Here is a 21639-nt window from a genome sequence, read left to right on the forward strand (position 1 = left end):
CACAGGATGGAAACCACTTCAAGCCAAGGGGTGCACCCGTGGTGCGATGGGAGCCGCGGGTGGGCGCACAGGGCCCGCCCCGAGTGACTCCCTCTGCCCCAGGCCCCACGAGAGCTGCCGCCCCGACAACCGGCCCAGCCCCCTCAGCTCCACGCTGCCTCCAGTCCCCCTGCTGCCTGACCCCGGCAATGCGCCGCCTGGCCACGCCCCCGCCCGCCTCCTATTGGCCGCAGCGCCGGCCAGTCAGCTGGCGGCAGAGGGGGGCTGGCGATTCCCGACGGAAGCTCCGCCTCCTGGGTGCGAGCTGAGCTCGCATTGGCGGCGGAGGCTGCCCGTCCCGGGCGCGTCTGTTTCCGGTTCCGTGGGGCGGGCTGGAGGGGGGAGAGGCAGGGACTCTGCCTGTGAGTGACACACAATGAGGCGAGGGGCCGCGGCGGGGCCGTGAGGGGCCGGGACCGAGCGGGGGGAAGCAGCGGGCCCAGCCATGGACAATCAGGTGAGGAGGAGGAAGTCCGGCTTCCCAGACACGGGGAGAGTGAAGGGGCGATGGGCCCCTCGCCCCCTCAGCGGCATGGGGGGAGGGGCAGCAGCCGGGCTGTTCCCCCCCCGAGTCATAATTGGGGGGAGGGGCAGCAGCCGGGCTGTTCCCCCCCCCGAGTCATAATTGGGGGGAGGGGCAGCAGCCGGGCTGTTCCCCCCCCCGAGTCATAATTGGGGGGAGGGGCAGCAGCCGGGCTGTTCCCCCCCCCGAGTCATAATTGGGGGGAGGGGCAGCAGCCGGGCTGTTCCCCCCCCCGAGTCATAATTGGGGGGAGGGGCAGCAGCCGGGCTGTTCCCCCCCCCGAGTCATAATTGGGGGGAGGGGCAGCAGCCGGGCTGTTCCCCCCCCCGAGTCATAATTGGGGGGAGGGGCAGCAGCCGGGCTGTTCCCCCCCCGAGTCATAATTGGGGGGAGGGGCAGCAGCCGGGCTGTTCCCCCCCCGAGTCATAATTGGGGGGAGGGGCAGCAGCCGGGCTGTTTCCCCCCCGAGTCATAATTGGGGGGAGGGGCAGCAGCCGGGCTGTTCCCCCCCCCCATCTCAGAGTCATAATTGGGGGGAGGGGCAGCAGCCGGGCTGTTCCCCCCCGAGTCATAATTGGGGGGAGGGGCAGCAGCCGGGCTGTTCCCCCCCCATCTCAGAGTCATAATTGGGGGGAGGGGCAGCAGCCAGGCTGTTGGCCCCCCCACCCCCTCAGAGTCATAATTGAGGGGAGGGGCAGCAGCCGGGCTGTTATCCCCTCATCCCGTCAGAGTTATATTTAGGGGGAGGGGAAGCAGCGGGGCTGTGGGCCCCCCATCCCCTCAGAGTCATAATGGGGAGGGAGGGGCAGGAGCGGGGCAGCAGTGGCGTTGTTGCCCCTCCCGTTCAGAATCATAAAGGGGGGAGGGGCTGCAGTGGGTAGTTACCCCTCTCATCTAGTGCTTAATTTGTTCTCGGGCTTGCTAGGGCTAAGCCCTGGCACTTTTTGGCTTGGCAGTTCAGCGCCCCAGCACCTCTGGGCTTGCTGCATCAGTTATGAATGTAAAAATATGGCTTGAGGCCTGGCATCTCTTTCATTACAAATTAAGCTCTGGTTGCCCCGTCAGAGGCATAAAGAGAAGGGCAGCAGCATAAAGAGAAGGGCAGCAGCATAAAGAGAAGGGCAGCAGCAGGGCTGTTCTCCCCCCGACCGGTCCCCTCAGAGCCATAATGGGAGGAAGGAGGAATGGCAGTAGGGCTGTTGCCTGCTCTAGAGGAGTAATGGGATGAGCAGTAGCAGGGCTATTGCCACCCCCCCTTCTCCTACCCAGTGGCATAATGGGGGGACAGGAGGGACAGCAGTGCTTTTGTGGCCCCCCCATGGCATAATGGGAGTGAGGAGGAGCCCTCCCATCCCCTCAGAGTTATAATGGGGGGGCAGCAGTGGGACTGTTTACCTCTTGTCTCCACAGAAGCATAAGGGGGAGCACACAGAGGGGCTGTTCCCTTCCCCTTCAAAGGCATAAGGGGACAAAAAAGGCCAGCGGGGTTATTGTCTCCTTCCATCCCCTCAGAGGCGTAATGGGTGGGGCAGGGGCAATAGTGGGGGGCTATTGCCTTCCCCTGCTCTCTCAGGCATAATTGGGGAAAGGGAAGCAGTGGGGTTGTTGCCCCTCTGCCCCTTCAGAGACATGAGGGGGATGATACAGCTGGCCTATAGCCAGCTCACAAGGTACCCAGACATGGGAAGGGGAGTATGATGGATAGCAGCAGACCTGTTGCTCCCTCACTCAGACATGAGGAAAGGACAATATCAGTAGCAGGGCTCTGTATATTGCCCCCTCCCACAATGAATGAGCAGAGCAACTGCATTGCCTTCTCTAGGCATTAGTTTGGGGGAGGACCAGTGTCAGCATTAAGGTTATTGTCCTGCGACTCTCCTTCACTCAGGCCTGCTTGAGGGGAAGTCATGTCAGCAATAGTGCTATTGCCTCTTGTCAGACATTGGGGGGAGAGGGAGAAGAGGTAGTGTTATCAACAGGGCTATTTCTGGCCCTGGACATTGGGGGAAGCCCTGCATTCCCAGAACATATATTATCTTGCTTGGCCAAATAGGAGGTCAGGGCTAGAAGTTTTTCAGATCATCATTTTTCCCTAGTCTTTTTCTGTGTCCCCATGTATGTCTTTTGACTGGAGTGTGACATATCCGCACAAGTACAGGCTTATGAAATCATACGGGAGGCTCAGTTAGTGCTTGATTGATAATCCATAAGGAAGAGAGAATAGGTAGAGTTGATGACTTGAAAACGATTGGTACATCGAAAGAAAACTAGAGGGGAGGATTGAAGACTTTCAGTAAAATATTGTAGTGTATATTCATCCCCACTATCACCAGTTGAACAGGGTTTTTTGTTTCCTGGGGGCATGAGAGGAATCTCTTCCTCCATAATTTCAAATGGGGCAAATTCAAATATTTTAGATGGGGAGGTTTTATTTGGATTTCCTTTCAGCTATTAACTGGACCTGAAGAGAATGCTGAGAATAATTCCCACTTGAAGCAGTTCTTTTCTATATTTAATTTTCCCCTCATCCATATAGTTTTAGCTGACAACTGCATGGGACTTCTTCCTCACTGAAACTGAGGAACCTCCGTAGAGTTGATAGCCATTTATACTTCCCTGAAAAGTAGAGCGTGTTGAATGAAGTAGCAAAATTTAAGGTGTAGTTGAAGCTACAGAGTAAAATGAATCTGCTGAAAAGAATTCCTGTTTGAACATCCTGGGAAATAAACTTGCTTTCAAGAGATTTCCCCCATGGACGTCAGAATTTAGGTAGACTATCTACACAACGGTGCATCACCATGTACTAGGTTTCCATGTGTTGATTAAAACTCAGTTTGCCTTTTCCCTTGGACCTTCATGATTTTTAAGCCTAAAGAAAGGGAAGCATTTGTTAGGAAACAGAAATATCTGACAACAGAGCACCTTCATCTTTAATACTGAGGTGCAGCCCATGGAAATGACAGGTCCCAACGTGCAGAAGAAGAAAATGACCGAGCAAGATAACTTTAAGAGGAAGGTGACTCAAGAGGCGGACATTGGTAGAATGGATTAAGCAGTTAATTAGAAGAGCTGGTTCCTGGGTTTTATGGTGGTTGTGTGAACTGCTGATCTCTGAAAGTATTTGATGCAGATGATAGCTTGGAAGAAAAATGTAAAAATCTTTTTGCCTTAGAGAAACAATTTTGAAGGTTGGTTTTCTGGTTGAGCTATTAGACTGGGACTCAGGAGATCAGAATTAAATTCCTGGCTCTGCTATTGATTTCCTGTGTGATCTTCAGCAAGTAGCTTAGGCCACGATTTCAGAAAACTCTCTGATTTTTGTCTGCTCTAATTAAGACTCCTTAAAGGGTCTAGCTCAGGGGTGGTGAAGCTTACTGACCCACCAAGCTGCATATGACAATCTTCAGAAGTTCGAGAGCTGGGGCTCAGAAGCTTTAGCCCCACCACTGCACTGCAAGGAAGAGGTCCCGAAGTGCCCCTCCCCACAAGTCTGGTAGGTGGAGAATGAGTGGGAGCATGGGGGGGCTCTGCGAGCCTCACTTTAACGATGAAAGAGCTGCATGTGGCCCGTGAGCCACAGTTTGATCACCCCTGATCTAGATAATCAGCAATTTCTGATAAAACACCTTCTGAAAACCAAGCCCCTTCAAAATGTGTCAAGTTTGGGCACTCTAAATCACTATTGTCATACTCTCAGATCACCATTTCACATATGGAGAAAATACCCTGATCTCATTTGGGACCCCTGCATGCAGCTGTAATACAAATAATAACGTTCTCCTTAAAAATGCCCATCTGAGACTTGACTAGTAAGTTACATACACAATTTATAAGTGAAATCAAATCCCTTATTCCTCCTAAATCTTAGTTGAGTGGGGATCAGAACCAAGCACTGCCAACCTTCATGTGGGTTTGAACTTCTACTTGGTTAATCTTACACTAAATTTAATAAAATGATCAGATGGTCTTGGCAACTACATTAGTTTGTGTAGGGCGTGTATTCTCAGGTGAGTCTCTGGCTCTTCAAATTTCTCCTGAACCCTTTTGATGTGCTTTAGTTTTTGTGTAATTAACACTTAACTCCCTCTCCTTCATCAGCCTACCTCCTTCCACTGTTTCAGCTATAACTTGTCTGCAGTAATCTATACGTCTTAATTTAATTTCAGCTGGGTTTTTTTTTTTTACTCTATGTAGTGGGCTTTTTTCCTGCTTGTATGGGGCACTATACCCATTTTTTTTCTAGTGTTATCTGTTTAAAATTATTTAGACTAGACTTCAGAAACTTTAATGAGGACTAGATCCCCATAGTGCTGGGTGTTTTACAAATACATACAAAAACACAGTTCCTGCCCTTAAAGAGTCTTCTGATCCTTTCTTTGAAAGAGGTTACATAAGTTATTTGGTAAATACACAGAACATTATACTTACATTTTTTGGTAAATTACACGATTCTTCTACTAGCAAACCCACAATAGTGTATTGTCTGCATAAGTCCATGTACGTGTAGGACATGTAAATCAACAAATATATGAAACTTATAATGCTACTAAATTCTAGTTCCTATGAAAATACATGATACTTGTGTCCTGGAACTTTCCTGACCCAAGTGCTGTCAAAAAGCAGTACTGTAAAATTTTTGATGGGCTTTCATAGTATTCTAACCCAGTGAGCAAATGCCTAATGTTCTTTTAAAGATTATTTTACTAACTGCAAATGCTGTAAACTGTTGGGATCTGAGAGTCCAGTTGTTCTGCCTCTGTCTTCCTGAATGACCAAGATTGTGGAGTCAGAACTTAGCTTACAGCTTAGTTGATATATCTGTCTTCTATAGCTGTATTGACTCTGTAGAGTTAGATGTGACTCAGGCACACACAATAGATTTATGATGTTAGGAACCATTTTCACAGTCACTTTTTTCACTGACCACAATTTAGTTTTAAAGAATCACCATGATCTTCTGTGGCAACTTAGTTTCATTGTGATACACTTAATTTTCCTCTTGTCCTTTTGATAATTAGCACCTTCTGTCTGTAGATCTCAAAGCTCTGTAATACAATGGCATGTGGCCTGTATTGACCAGTGTCCCACATCTCTCTCTCTCTCTCTCTCTCTCTCTCTCTTTCCAGTGCACGGTGCAAGTGAAGCTGGAGCTGGGGCACCGAGCCCAACTCCGGAAAAAGCCCACCACTGAAGGGTTTACTCATGACTGGATGGTATTTGTCCGTGGCCCAGAACAGTGCGACATCCAGCACTTCGTGGAGAAGGTGGTCTTTCGGCTACATGAGAGCTTCCCTAAACCCAAACGTGGTGAGTGTGCATGTTAACAATCATGCAGTCTCCTTTCTTTGGGGAATAGTCATGCAGTCTGGATCTGGCATTGCACTGTTGTTTCTGTGGAACATTTTCTTAAGGAGAAACAAAACACATATTGCATACACTTGAGTCTTGAGCTTTGCCACTTGTGTTTGAGAAAGATTAGAGAGAATGTGACCTTTCCTCTAATGAAAGGGTCAAAGGTGAAATGCTTCCTCCCTCTTTTTTTTGTTACTGAAGCATTAGTATATGAGTGTTTTCAGAGCACTTAATGCCAAGAGAATGGGGACAAATGACTGTCATGTTACATGGTGGGAAGTGCCACTGGTGGTTATGCAGCTGTCTTAAGGGTATATACTTGTCATGGTTATTTGTGAGACTCTCATCCTGTGAAAAACAGCTTGAAAAGTTATTGTTCTGTCTTAAACCTGTGCAGGTAATACATATAATGATGATGTCTGTCACAAGTTGGTGGCAATAAAATTGATGTATGGTAGGAAACTGGACTGCTGAACTAGAAACAAATTTATAGAAAGACTTGAATAAAAGTTGCAGTTTGCTGTGCTGGGATCCTTGTCAGCCAGCATAATTACCTTATAACAAACATCTTTATGATGACTATACATCTTTCCTAACCAGATTACTGTGTCACCCAGCACAAAAAATGGTAGTTTGTTTGTTTTCCCTTTCTTGATTCACACTTGCATTAAGATTCGCCATCATGCCAACCTGCTTTTCATCAAAGAGGGGTTGGAATAGAGGGATTTTGCAGTCCATCTATGCTATTCCTAGCAGGGCTCTGGAGCTGGGCCCCGCTCCAGCTCCAGGCAAAAACCTGCAGCTCCACTGCTCTGGAGCTGCTCTGCGCTCCAACTCTGGGCTCCGCTCCAAAGCCCTGATTCCCAGATTGGCCTGAAGGGTTGTTGCAAATTACTCTTTCTCTAACCTGGAGCACAAGATTGCTGGCAAGGTCTGGACTGCACTGCTAACAGGTTATTTTAACAACTTTAAAATATTGTAGAAACAGTTTAGTAAAATAAAAAAGGCTGCCTGCCAAATAGTCTAAAAATCTGAAATCATTTCACGGTAGGATTTTAATGTGAAACCAGAGTTAAAATAAAGTCTATTGACCCTTATTTCAAACTGGCTTTTTTATTGTTGGGAATGCAGGGAATTGTTGGGTTACATCTATTGGCATCCTTACTATAAAGTAAGAGTTTAGAAGTGGAAATGGTGTTAGGTTTGAGGAAATTACCATTTCCTAATCAAGCTAATAATTTTAAATTCTTTGAGTGATAGTCCCTATAGGTATTCCACATGTGGGTGCACATGTGTGGCATGCGCCTGAGTCTGGAAGTGTTTGGTAGCGGTGTCCGTTGACCCCCACGTGCATAGTGTTTCCCCTCCTGCTTGGCAGCTTAGGGTAGAATAGGTTGTCTGGGTTGACCTCTCTCCAGTTCCCTCTTACTGCTGCATGGCCTGAGTCAGAATCCCTGTTCCTTTGTGCTCTTAGTTTTCCCAAAAAGAGTTACTTCTGTCCATTTGTTGTAGATAATTGTATATAGTTGTAGATTGTAGTTTTAGAGTAGATAATTTAGTTAGTGACGTTTTTCCCCTATTTGGGGAGTGTCCTCCCCCTCCTAGGACTATGCCCTGGATTCTGAGTTTTAAAAACTGTCTCTCTTGCCCTCGCCCAACCTCTGTGAGCGGCAAGCACCAGAGATGCCTTTGTTGCATTGGCGAGGCTCACATCGTGGTTTTCTGCTCCATTTTTAAGTTCTTCCTGCCCCAAACCTGGGAAGCTCTTGAGCTCCGCCTCCATAAGTTCCTAATGGAGTAGGCTGTGCGACCACATGCACACTCAGATCTGGGACCATTGGACCCCCTGTACAGTGGCTGTAACCAGCGGTGAGTGCCCCTATGAGCACCTTGCAAGCCCTAGGTCCAGCGATATCGAAGACGAACAAGCTCCAACAGGAGACTCTCTCATGGGCACAAGAGCAGACCTTAGCTGCAGACTGTTCCCGCGCACAGCTTTTCCTACCTGAGCTGGGCAAGGTTGGATGAGATGTTGCGCGTTAATCTGGCTGGACCAGCACAAAGGCTTCCCTGGATGGAGGGTAAAGCTCAGTGCAAACAGGATTCAGTGGTGACCCTGGTACCCATGTATCCGGAGTGCTCACTGGCATATGCACCTCCTATCCTACCATTGTCCCTGTGGCTCCTGGAGAAGCTGGCCCCACTGGTTTCTGCCTCATGCCTTGTGCCAGAATCTTCTCTGCTCTCAGTTGTCTGCTGGACTTATTTAATGAACCCAATTTTCTTTAACTATTAAGGTTCATCTCACCGCAATATCAGGATTTTATTCCCCACTAGAAAGGTTTTCTATTTTTACTCACCCTATGTCATTGAGATTTATTAAGGGTCTGGGGAACCTTTACCCCAGGGTTAAGAATCCTACTCCAACTATTAAGGGTCTGGGGAACCTTTACCCCAGGGTTAAGAATCCTACTCCAACATGGGATCTCAACCTTGTACACAGATATGGGGGCCGCTATGAAGATGGCCTTTCTAGTAGCTATATTTTTTTCAAGAACAAGATGTCCCTGTGACTGCACCCAAAGTTCTTTCCTAAGGTGCTGTCCGATGTCAATTTTAACCACTCTATCCACCAATATTTGTTCCTAAACCATATAAATCTCAGTGGGAAACTTCCCTTCCCATAGATGTATGACAGGCATTGATCTTTTATCTGGATAGGACCAAGCAGTTTTGGAAATCACTTAGACTCTTGTCTCTATCGCAAAAAGATCAAAGAGATCCATGATCTCTTCACAGACACTGTCAAGCTGGATCTCTGGGTGTATTACTGCTTTCTGTGATGCAGCTGATATTTTGCCTCCCCAAAGAACTATGGCACACTTTATCAAATCACAGGCAATTTCCATGGTGTTACTCAAAAACATTCCAGTATCTGAGATATGTGGAGCTCCTACTTGGGATTCGGTGCATACCTTTTCTAAATATTATGCCTTAGTCCATGCTGCCAGATCTAGTGAGCCTGTTCTGGTGTACTGTCTTCAGTCTTTTATATTTAATTCCGAAGCTCGCTTCTCCCTGTGAGGATACTGCTCGGGTGTCAACTGGATTGGAGAAGCCCTACAGACACTACTTGAAGAAGAGGAAGAAAAGGTTACTCACCTTGTGTACTAACTGTGGTTCTTTGAGATGTGTGTCCTTGTGGGTGGTCCACTACCTGCCCTCCTTCCTCTGTGCTTCTGACTTCTTATTGGACGCTCAGCCAGAGAAGGAAGAGAGTGTGGTTTCCCCCATGCAACCCTATATACCTTCGTAACTCAGCATGAGGTTGTATAGGGTGCATGCGCAGGCCGAACAGACACTACTAACAAAATCTCTGCTTTGAGGGCTCAAGAGATCCACTTGCACCTGAAGTGGAGCACCCATAGGGCGCACATCTTGAAGAACCACAGTGACTGCACAAGGTGAATAACCTTTTATTTTCCAGGGTAGCGGGCGAGCAGTTTTCCTACCCCTAATTAAGCATATGATCTTATTCTGTATTGTTATAAGGGTCAAAGGTTTGCCCTGTGTTGTCAGAGGCTCATTTCTCCTACTTGTAATTGCTCTGATCTAGGATATTGTTACATTATGTCTGAAGCTAATGTTTGTTTTGCTTTTTTCTTAGTGTGCAAGGAGCCTCCTTACAAAGTGGAGGAGTCTGGCTATGCTGGTTTCATTATGCCCATTGAAGTATACTTCAAAAATAAGGTAGAGTCCTATTTGCCTCATTGTTTTGATTGCTTTGAACTGCACCAGACAGTTAAACTGCTTGGCAAAAATGTGCTAAATTATGTGACCATTTTGTGTGGTTTTGATTGCTCTGATAGACAGAAATTGACTCTGATTGTTGGAAGTTACAGCAAGCTTTCTGCCAGACTTTGAAAGGAAACACTCACTCCTGTCTGGTAGAGAGAATGTTATATAGAAAGGTAATATAAAGATAGTGTAGCAAGTTGTGCGCTTGTCTAAACACAAGTTGGTATAGTTGCACAGATTCCCAAGTGGGGGTGCAGTTATATTGATATAATGGTGTGTATACCAGAATAATTTTTTTGTCTTGCTGTACAGGAGTAAACTATAAGCACCTTTTTATATTGGTATAATGTCTTCCATACTAAGGATTGTACTGCTGTTAATTATTTTTTTAAATCACACCCTTAACCTAAATAGTTATACCAGTATTAATATGGTGTGTAGACACAAACCTAAGATTTGTGTGTCTTGAACATTGTAATTCACAATAGATACTATAGGTCTGCGTTTATGTTCATCCCAAAAGAAAATGCTAACGACTTTAAATCTTAAGATTCAACAATAACAATATGAAAGTTAAAATGTGGTACAGTATTAGCTGCATACCGTGAAGATAAAGTTTAGTCCTGTCTTAAAAGTCCTATGCCACGTGTCTTAAAGAAGGTTACAGAGAAGGGATTTGTCAAACCCAACTTTGCACTCTCTGGTTGTATATTCAATTCAAATTAACTCTCTGTTGTGACTCAGTACTGAGCATTCCCTTCTTGTGGTTACTACACACTAAATTTAGTGTGTATCAGTTGTTTATGTATAATATAGTTGACACACACGCAGAAAAGCTAGGAAATGAAACCATTAAGCCACCTAACAGTACATAACCTCTACTTCCTAACCATGGGCAGATGCCTTACCATTACCACAACTACTGTATACCACACACTAATACCATAACTCTATCTATCTGCTTTCCAGCACCTCCTTTACTAAAAACATTAGGCTATCTCCATCCTTGCCTTCTGCACCTCTCTTCACCACACTATCTCCTCTGAACACTATTAGATGTGAATTGTTTGGTGTGTTTGTCTGCTTTCCATTTGTAGCGTGTGGAGCTCTGATCATTATTACTGAAGCAGTAATGAGCTGGTGAGCAAGTCCAATAAATTTCCCATGTTTTGCCACAGAAGGTGCACCTCTGACATAGCATTAGAAGCTCTTTTTGCCCAAGACTACTGCTGTTCAGAGGCTGGGATATGGGGAAGCCCAAGGCATGTAAAGAAAAGTGGGGATTGCAGTGCCTGGGGCACGAGGGTGGGTAACGGAAGCAGCTTTTTCCAGACCCACAAAAGTAATGAGATTTTAAATAGACAAAGTTTGTGACTTTTTTCCTTCTGAATTTTTTGAAAGCTTTTAGGTGAAAGCCACACCTCCCACTCTCTGCACTCACTTTAGGTTCAGAATTCGCCTTTAAATATCCAAACAAAAAATGAGATCCTCTCCCCTTTGGCAGCTGGGAAGGGACTCTCCTAATCTCTGGTGTGGGTGAACAGTCATTCACTTGCTCTTCACTTCTCTCCCCTATCACTGTCTTTTCCTCTCTTCCATTTTCCTCCCATTCTTTTGCCCCACTTGCATTCTCCCTCTGTATTACCTTATGATCACCTGTCTTTCACATGCCCTCAGTCTCCCATCTCGCCACATTCTCTCTCCTGCACCCACACTCGATTGTCCTTCCTGCCCTCCATATTCTCTTGCTTTCCCTGTCTTCCTCCCCTATTCGCATGCCGTCAGTGTCCCCTCTTTGCCACCTAATGGCATATAGGGCTGTCACCTTCCCTGAATATAGCTTGGTTTCACCCCTTTGGGGAACAGTGGGAGGTGGTGGTCATCATTGCAAAAGACTACTTAAATCTCTTCCTTCGCAGATATTAGGGACCTGGTGTCCATCTTAACTGATAAAAAGCAGGGGTGCTCTCTTTCCCACTGAGAACAATGGGGGACAGTAGCCATTTTGAGAGTCTTTGCAGAGAAGGAAATGTGAAGAGGAGAAGAGAGGAAAATCCCAAAGATCTGGAAGTGGAGGAGAAACAGAAAAGAAGATTAGTAATCCTGCCCTCTCTTCCATGAGTCCTGCAAATCGGTGGATATCTGCTTTATATCCATGGACCATGTGTGCAGATTGGATGCAAATACAAATTTTGGCTTATAGAGAAGCATGCTTTCTCGCTGAGTGGTGAAAGTGATATTAAGGCACTGAACAAACAAATAACTAAATGTTTATTACTTAAAAGCTGTATCCTCCCCAAGATTTCTGTGCAAACTTACTGATATCAGCAGCAGGTCTGCTATATATTGTGGGCACATATAGCCCTGAATTTATATCACAGTTCATGGGTCATAATTAAATACGGAATTTGGCCCTCACTTCCAAATGAGTTTGATGCCCCTGCTTTAGCTTAATTAGAAGTTTTGGATTTGATACAACAATCAGTTAGTGAAATGCTCTGTAGCCTGTATCTATGCAGGAGGTCAGAGTAGATGATCACGCTGGTCCCTTCCGGTCTTAAAATCTCTGAATTTTGACAGTTCTGGCGAATGGTTGAAATGTGTCCACTTGGTGACTCAGAGGTGTTTGTCAGTTTTGACCCTTATATTGTGTTCCTGGTGAATTGAGAATTATGACGAGTTTAGGCCCTGTAACAATATCACTTTTAATAGCCTTTTGAAAGGTTGAGGGGTAGGAGAGTGGAAACAAACAAGAGAGGCAGTGGACTTCTAATCCACGAGGGTACATCTTTTTTTCATGGGTTGCTTAAATTTATTTTTAATTCCAAGGTTTTGGTTTCTTCTCTAACTCTTCCACTTTCCCATTTGGTTAGTTTCTGAATCGTTGCTAAGATGGGAAGTAGTGGTTGTTGGAGCCAATGTACTTTTTACCTTTTGCGTAATGAAGCATGCTGCCATCTAGTGCTATTGGAGAATCTTACTTTGAGAGTATCTTCAATGAGCTTCATCGGATTCTTCTGGTCAGCCTGGTATAAAGCTGCCAGTCAACTCTGTCCTCTGCATTTTCTCGCTGGCCAGTTGGAGTTGGGAGAGTCAGCAGCCCCAGCACCACCATAGCTGGAGCATGTTTAATTCTAGTATCTGTCTGAGAAGGCAGAGATAGCAGAGTACTGAAGGTGTTGTTGGGAGCTGTTCTTACCCCCAACCTCATGTGGCCCTGCCTTGACTGTGTGTATTCACCTTTCACTATATTGTAATTTGGTTCATCATGGGTGGGTGAATGATTAAATTCTTGTCCATTTGATTTGGAAAAAGATCCTAATGATCTGAAGGCAAATGATTTGAGTCCTCCACAATGTCAGAGCAGGCTCTGTGGGCAATAAGACTTTCATACGGTAAAGGTGGGCGGAGTGGGGGGGGAACCCTTTCATGGCTAATCTAGTGCTGGTGGCCAGCTGGAGCTCCTGTCTCTGGAATCAAGCCTGAAAATAAAATGGAAGGTTCTCAGCAGATCACCTGAAAAGCAGTTTTGTGAAAGTGAAATTGACTAATAGTAACTGCCAATTCATTTGAGACTGTTTGACTGAAAATGTTAGCTTCTATTTTTAAACCCTTTCTATTTCTTCCTGTAATTGGATCAGTATGAACTGGTTACAGTAAAGGCATTGCAGTCTTCCTCCTACTCCTTCCCAAGAAATCTGGTGGTATTGAAATTTCTCACAGCCTGCTGCTTGTTTCCAAATACATGTATCAGAACAGCACCCACTTAAATATACAACATAAAATATAGGTACGGTTTGTGGTTTTCAACCACTATTACAGTGTGGACACTGTCCAAATGATTATAAACTATCAAAACTAAAGAACCAAATACAGTTTCATGTTCTACCAAGATCAGACAGAAGATACTAATGTGATAGGTATCAAAAACCATTGCATTAAGACCCAAATAAAGTTTTCCATCTTCAAACTGCAGTGTTAAAAAGAGAGATGATTTTCAATATTTATATAATGGAATACATAGTAAGAAGGGAGATGGGTGGGGAAGGAGAAATACCAATTTGGTTCTTATCCAACATTTTGCTTTTATTTAAGAGTTTTTTTTTTTTACTTTGTCTAATATTTGTTTTGGAAGAAAACTTCTTTTGCATTAGCAAGTCTCCTTCAGGGTTTGAGTTAATTGTTTATGGTGATCCAGAAGAGTGTAACTAGGAGAAAAGGGATGGAATGAGCAAAGGAAACTTTTAGGCTAAATAGCGGGAATCTTCCTTTCAATGAGATGTTTTAATTTTGTAGAATCATCTTCCAGGGAAACTGCTGAGAACCCATTTTACCTGAGACACTTAAAACTTTTTACTGAAGAAAGTACTTTTAAGGTGCCATAGGGGGAAATTCATGCACAGATTGGGGGTGAGCAGGACTAGATTTGACCTCTTTCATCTCTTATTTAATTGTCGCATGCTGAAAAAAACAAGAGTTTAGTTTACTATTTTATTTTGTTTGTGCTTTAAATCAGAACATCACACGGTGATCTTGCATTTTTCAGTAGCATTCCTTATCTGTTTCTTAATCAGCCCTGCAGCATTTTCTAGTGGGCTGCTGATGAATGGAGCAATATCTATATATTTCATCTTAAATTCATATTAGTTGCTTTGTTTTAGCCATTTTCTTTTTGGATGGACTGAAGTTTGTTCAGTATGGATATGTCTACACTACGAAATTTAGTTTGATTTAATAGAAGTCGATTTTTTAGAAATCGATTTGATACTGTTGTTTGTGTGTGTCCCCACTAAGCGCATTAAGTCGGTGATGTGCGTCCTCAGTACCGAGGCTAACGTCGACTTTTGGAGCGTTGCACTGTGGTAGCTTCCCCCCCATTGGAATTGGAATTTCTCCACCCCCCATTGGAATTCTGGGTTGCGCTCCCAATGCCTGATGGGGCAAAAACATTGTCGCGGGTGGTTCTGGGTACATGTCATCAAGGACTCCCACCCCCCTGGTGAAAGCAACCGCAAAATATAGTTTCTCACCTTTTTTTCCCCTGGTTACCTGTTCAGGTGACATACCACAGCAAGCATGGAGCCCGCTCAGCTCACTATCACCGTACGTCTCCTGGGTGCTGCTGACAGACGCGGTACTGCAGTGCTATGCAACAGCAGCTCTTTGCCTTTGCAAGTTGGCAAAGACAGTTACCAGTCATACTGTGCTGTCTGCTGCTGTCATGGGTGCTCCTGGCCGGCCTCGGTGAGGTCGGTCGGGGGCGCCTGTACAAAAATGGGAATGGCTCCCCAGGTCATTCTCTTCTTTAAGTTTTGTCTAATGGAGAGTCAGTCCTGCCTAGAATATCAGGCAAGCCTACTAAAGAACCAGAGAGGCAAACGGCTGCTCCGGGTCAGAGCCCCAAACATTCCGGAGAAATGATGAGCTGTATGCTGTTCTGGGGGGTGCCCCTACAACAACCCCACCCATTGCTTCCCTCCTCCCCCACCCCTCCTGGCCACCTTGGCAGTTATCCCCCATTTATGTGATGAAGTAATAAAGAATGCATGAATTTGAAACAGCACTGACTTTATTGCCTCTGCAAGCAGAGATCAAAGTGGGGAGGGGAGGGCGGTTGGATTGCAGGGAAGTAGAGTGAACCACCATTCTGCATTTGCTCAGCCTATAGTTGGACTGCTCCTTACTACTGTCTAGGCCAGGGGTAGGCTACCTATGGCATAGGTGCCGAAGGCGGCGCGCGAGCTGATTTTCAGTGGCACTCGCACTGCCTGGGTCCTGGCCACTGGTCCGGGGGGCTCTGCATTTTATTTAATTTTAAAAGAAGCTTCTTAAACATTTTAAAAACTTACTTATTTTACATACAACAATAGTTTAGTTATATATTGTAGACTTATAGAAAGAGACCTTCTAAGAATCTTAAAATGTGTTACTGGCATGCGAAACCTTAAATCAAAATGAATAAATGAAGACTCGGCCCACCACTTCTGAAAGGTTGGCGACCCCTCATCTAGGTTTCAAGAACCAAGGGCGCAAGGCGTAGGCTGGAATAGGTGGAACTGTGCAATGCTGCCGACTGGGAGAGCAGCCTGATGCAGAAGCCTCCAGCTGGGATGATGATCCAGGCAGAATTGAATCTCCATTACACAAAACTTAAAGAGAGAATGACCTGAAGTCATTCCCATTTTTGTCCAGGTGCCCTCGACCAACCTCACTGAGGCTGGGCAGGAGCACCCATGTCTGCCCAGGCGCCTCCGACCAACCTCGCTGAGGCCAGCCAGGAGCACCCATGGGACGATGATGACGGCTACCAGTCATACTGGACTGTCTGCTGTCCGCAAGGCAAGTGGATGCCGCTGTGTAGCGCTGCAGTACTGCGTCTGCCAGCAGCACCCAGGAGACATACGGTGACAGTGAAAAAAGGCGAGAAATTATTTTTTCCTGTTGCTTTCGCAGGGAGGGGTGGGAGATTCAGACAAATTGCCTAGCTGCTGCTTATGCGCAGCCAGACACGAGGGCTACTAGAAGAGCACAGTAGTGCGCATCAGAGAAGCTTTGAAAAGTTCTGTTTTTCTCTTGATTAAAAACCTGCCCCCTTGATTCACTCCACTTCCCTGTAAATAAACTGCTCTCCCCTTTGAGTACCGCTTGCAGAGGCAATAAAGTCGTTCAAAATTCATGCAATCTTTATTACTTAGTCACACAAATGGGGGGATAACTGCCAAGGTAGGCCGGGAGAGATGGGGAGGAGGGAAGCACTGGGTGGAGTGGTAGAGAAGGGAAGGACAAGGCCACACTGCACTTCCAAACTTATTGAATGCCAGCTTTCTGTTGCTTGGGCAGTCCTCAGCGGTGGAGTGGTTGGGTGGCCGGAGCCCGCCCCACCGCGTTCTTGGGCGTTTGGGCAAGGAGGCTGTGGAACTTGGGGAGGAAGGCTGTTGGTCACACAGGCTGCAGCGGCACTCTGTGTTCCTCCTGCTGTCGGTCCTGCTCAACAATACGCCGGAGAATCAGAGTTTGATCCTCGAGTAGCCTGAGCATTGCTTCATGTCTCCTTTTATCATGCTGACGCCACATCTCCTCTTGTGTCCCTCCCCTCCTGTCCTCTCGCGTTCATTTTGTGCTTTCCTGCACTCTGACATTGTCTGCCTCCACACATTGTGCTGGGCTCTTTCAGTGTGGGAGGACTGCATGAGCTCAGAGAACATATCATTGTGAGGGCATTTTTTTTGCCTTCTAATCTTCGCTAGCCTCTGGGATGGAGATGATAGGGGGAGCGTTAAAACATTTGCAGCTGCAGGAGGGAAAATAAAAGAATAGTATTTAAAGAGACACATTTTAGAGAACAATGGGTACGCTCTTCCACGGTGAATCAAGCTGTTAACATTACATAGCACGTATGCTTTCTTTACAAGGTCGCATTTTAAACTCTTATATTGAGGGCCTGCCGGTTTGGTGTGAGAGATCATGTACCTTTGTAAATATTGTACACTCACCAGAGGTGCCTTCACTGCCTTCAAGGTCCATGAGCCTGCCTTGGGTAGGTTGGGAGGGTACTGGCTCCAGGGTAATAAACAGTTCCTGGCTGTTGGGGAAAACATTTTCTCTGCTTCCTTGTTGTGCGCTAACTTCAACCTCCTCCTCCTCGTTCCCTAAATCTGCATCCCTGTTGCATGAGAGTCCATTGATGGAGTCAAAGCACAAGGGTGGGAGAGTTGTAGAGGCACCCCCTAGAATGGCATGTAGCTCATAGAAGGGGCACGTCCGGGGCTCTGCCCCGGAGCGGCCGTTTGCCTCTCTGTTTTTTTGGTAGGCTTGCCTGAGCTCCTTAAGTTTCACACGGCACTGCTGTGGGTCCCTGTTATGGCCTCTGTCCTTTATGCCCTTTGAGATTTTTTCAAATATTCCGGCATTTCATCTTTTGGAACAGAGTTCAGATAGCACGGATTTGTCTCCCCATACAGCGATCAGATCCAGTACCTCCCATTCGGTCCATGCTGGAGCTCTTTTGCCCTTCTGGGACTCCATGGGCACCTTTGCTGATGAGCTCTCCACTCTGGGCAAACAGGAAATGAAATTCAAAAGTTTGCGAGGCTTTTCTGTCTACCTGGCCAGTGCATTGGAGTTGAGAGTGCTGTCCAGAGCGGTCACAATGGAGCACTCTGGGATAGCTCCCGGAAGCCAATACTATCGAATTGCATCCACACTACCCCAAATTTGACTCAGCAAGGTCGATTTCAGCACAAATTCCCTTGTTGGGTAGGAGTACAGAAATCTATTTTAAGAGCCCTTTATGTTGACACAAGTGGCTGCGTCGTGTGGACAGGTGCAGGGTGAAATTGATCTAACGCTGCTAAATTCGACCTAAATTTGTAGCGTAGACCAAGCCTATGTTCTTCAGCCTAAGTTTTCTTGTGCGTCTTGCTGCCTTTCATAGGTCTTCCAGTTTGATGCTCAAGGAGTTATGTGGTGCCTAGCCCAATCCAGGGGAAGGGAATTTTTGACTGAGGACATATAAAACTGTCACAAGAACTTTAACCCTTTATTAAAATTTTAAAATGTCAGTAACTAATGAGGAGTAAGTGGCAGTAATTGACGGGGTGCAAATGAATGCTAGAATAGTGAGGAATCAAGCATAAGGCAATCCGATAGGTGACTGGTGCGGGGAGTAGAGATGTCCATTGAATTGGACTCAAAGTGGTTGCAAATTGGTTAGGACATGTCTTAAGCTTTGCAGTAGGCTGTTCCTGGTCTACTTCTTTAATGATGTGTCAGGATTAAGGAATTGTTGTCCACGTGGAGTGGACAGAACCTCAATTTCCAAGGCCTCTAATTGAAAAGATCCATACAAGATTAACAGCATGAAGGGCTGAGTTAACCCTTAGACTTGAACTTGAGTTCTAGCAAGTTTTAGCATTGCAGAGACACTGTCGAAACATCCTCGCTAACTGCCTTCTTGGAGAGGTAGATCTGTCGCTTTAAGAAGGGACTGGGACTCTGCAAATGTTTTTCCGTTCCCCTTATGCATCTGTTTGTCACTTCTTATAAATTAATCTTGCCACGTATCTGTTTGAATGTGCTTAGTTGGCTCTTCCTTTCTTGGCATACTTATCAGCATCAGAGGTTGGGCTCTATATAGTGAGATCATTTGAGCCTACAACAGTTACCAGCCCTTATCTCAACAACTCAGGTAAATAACTCTGCTGAGTCCTCATGCCATATGTAGATGAGGCCTGGGAGAAGAGCAACAGTGCATGCAACTGTGCACCTAAGGCAGTTTCAGACAGGAAGAATGGAAAGCATAGTTTCTTACTGAGAATGGCTATGAAGTCTGGCCTTGTAGACATACTGGGACTTTCACTTTAGAATTGAAGGGTGAGTATCCTTTAATAAATCATGTTGTGGAGGTGCTCTTGGGCTTTCCTAGGTGTTTGGAGAGTCCTGAGGGAGAAACTGGATGATCTTAACGTTTTGGGATCCGCAGGGTTCTAAGCTCTAGTGGTCACTGAACACAGCACTGAAGAAACAAATACTTGCTAGCAGCTCTCTGGTTTAAGGCTGCTTGCAGTCATTTCTCTGGTACGATACCTTTTTTATTTAAAAATGCTTGTTTTCTAGAGTTGAAAACCTGTGAGGTTCCAGAGTAGCAGCCGTGTTAGTCTGCATCTTCAAAAAGAACAGGAGCACTTGTGGCACCTTAGAGACTAACAAATTTATTTGAGCATAAGCTTTTGTGGGCCACAGCCCACTTCTTCAGATGCATAGAATGGAACATATAGTAAGGAGAGAGATATACATACAGAACATGAAGAGGTAGAAGTAGCCATATCAACTCTAAGAGGCTAATTAATTAAGATGTACCATTGGCTCTTTAACATAGCACTGAGAAACTAGATTTTCCAAAACTTACCTTAGGGGTTCCTTAAATAAAGATAGGGTCTTTAAAATCTATGTTATCTGTATGCAGTATGTTCACACTCTGTTTACCTGAGAACCCCAAAACCTTTGTGCTCTAGCAATCACCTGCATGTTAGTCCTCTTCTGGCCTGGGAAGCTAGAGACTAAAAACTTGATTCCCAAGTGCTCTCATGGGTACTACTTCTGATGAAAGGCCAGCTGTGGTCACAGATGCTTGTTTTAAGGTTAACAGTGGCTTAGCTCTTAAGGGGAATGGCTTCCATATATTTCTCTCTCTCTCTCTCTCGTATCTCCATGGCAAACTTCCAGAATCTGTGTGGTCTGCGAATTGCCAGCACTTCATTAGATCTGCAGAAAATAGGTTGACTTGGGCTAGAAGCCCAGGGCTTCTGTTCTTGTATAACAGCAGCACTATACTGGGAAATGAAATTGCAGGACATGATCTGTAGTAAAACAGACTGCTGTGAAGTTGCTGAATGTTATGGACTGAATGCGACATGCATGGAATGCATGCATGCAAGTATGGGATCTTCTGAAAGGCTTCACACAGCTTCAGAAGGGTCCCCTTTGCTATGCTCAGTAGCATTTCTTGAAGCATTGCTTTTCGGGATGATCCTAGGAAATGGAGTATCAATATACAGGGTGATGGACAAATGCGTACAATGGTGAAATGGATTGGTGCTGTCCTGATGTGGACAAGAATGCGTCTGAAGAAGCTTATGCCCAAATAAATCCGTTAGTCTTTAAAGGGTCACCGTACTCCTTGTTGTTTTTGATGAATGCTTGGGTAGCTGTAGGGCAATCTCTGTGACATACTCGCTAATGCCATCTGGCATAATGGAAATGCAGCTTCCAGCTATACCAAGCCGTATCTTGTGACCAAACAGTTCATTGTTACACAGGAGAAGATCAGGAAGTTTCTTACGGTCAGAAACATCAGTGGGTGTCTGCTTGGCCTTCAAGAGTGTTGGGTGTGATGCTATTGCTGAGTCACTGGCAAATGTCATCCTGTGGCCATGTTCAGCAGCATTCATTTTGAAGGGATGTCTGAAAGGGATTTGGGTAGTAAGAACTTATCAGGGTGATGACTGTATTACCTAAACAAAGGGGTAGGATAAAACAAAAGGACTAGGGAGAAGAGGACCTAAGCATGCCTCTTTCTAGGGCAGAGATGGGCAAACTGCGGCCCACATCCAGCCCCCGAGCTCCTGACCTGGGAGGCTAGGCCCTGGCCCCTCTCCTGCTGTCCCCCTTTCCCTGCAGCCTCAGCTCACTCGCTCTGCTGCGGCGCAATGCTCTGGGTGGCAGGGCTGTGAGCTCCTGGGGCAGCCCAGCTGCAGAGCCCAGCTGCAGAGCCCTGCCTGACCTAGTCTCTGTGCTGCGTGGTGGTGGCAGCGGCGTGGCCCGGCTCCCCACCAGCCACTGGTGCTCCAGGGAGTGCGGTAAGGGAGCAGGGGAATTCAGGGTGGTGCTCAGGGGGCGAGGGTGTGGATAAGGGTTGTGGGGGGAACAGGGTTGAATGGGGGCAGGGGTCCCGGGTGGGCCATCAGGAAGGACAGGGGGTTGGATGGGGTGGCAGGGGGCAGTCAGGGGCAGAGGTTCAGGGGGCAATCAGGGGACAGGGAGAAGGAGTGGTTGGATGGGCCAGGGATCCTGGGCGGGCCATCAGGAATCAGAGGAGGGATAGGATGGGGTGGCGGAGGTCCGGGGGCGGTCAGGGAGCAGAGGTGTGTGGATGGGGCAGGAGTCTGGGTGGGTGCAGATAGGAGGTGGGGGCCGGGCCACGACTCTCTCCCCTAACCAGCCCTCCATACAATTTACAAAACTTGATGCGGCCCTCAGGCCAAAAAGTTTGTCTGCCCCTGGTCTAAGGAGCCAAAATCTCCGTTCCCTCCTTAAAGTAGGAACAGACTGTTGGTCTGAAGCAAGCTTCTGTGCTCCCTGTGTGTGTAAGAAAGAAGGCTCACCCTAGTCCTTGAGGCTTTTCCCTGTTGTAATAAATAGGACGTCTA

The 21639-nt window shown here is 46.3% G+C and overlaps 1 protein-coding gene across 5 annotated transcripts in view; it reads left to right on the forward strand.

The window, feature by feature from the left end:
• Nucleotides 1–385: 385 nt before the first annotated feature.
• MLLT1 (MLLT1 super elongation complex subunit) overlaps nucleotides 386–21639 on the forward strand; it is a 51035-nt gene continuing 29781 nt past the window's right edge. For all 5 annotated transcript variants that reach the window (XM_050934430.1, XM_050934432.1, XM_050934429.1 and 2 more), the window contains exons 1-3: nucleotides 386–496; nucleotides 5689–5869; nucleotides 9582–9664. In XM_050934430.1, coding sequence (XP_050790387.1) covers nucleotides 485–496; nucleotides 5689–5869; nucleotides 9582–9664 — 276 coding nt within the window. In that variant the 5' untranslated portion in view covers nucleotides 386–484. The remainder of the gene's footprint in view (nucleotides 497–5688; nucleotides 5870–9581; nucleotides 9665–21639) is intronic.

Source organism: Gopherus flavomarginatus, chromosome 24 (assembly GCF_025201925.1).
Source record: "Gopherus flavomarginatus isolate rGopFla2 chromosome 24, rGopFla2.mat.asm, whole genome shotgun sequence".
Taxonomy (NCBI): domain Eukaryota; kingdom Metazoa; phylum Chordata; order Testudines; family Testudinidae; genus Gopherus; species Gopherus flavomarginatus.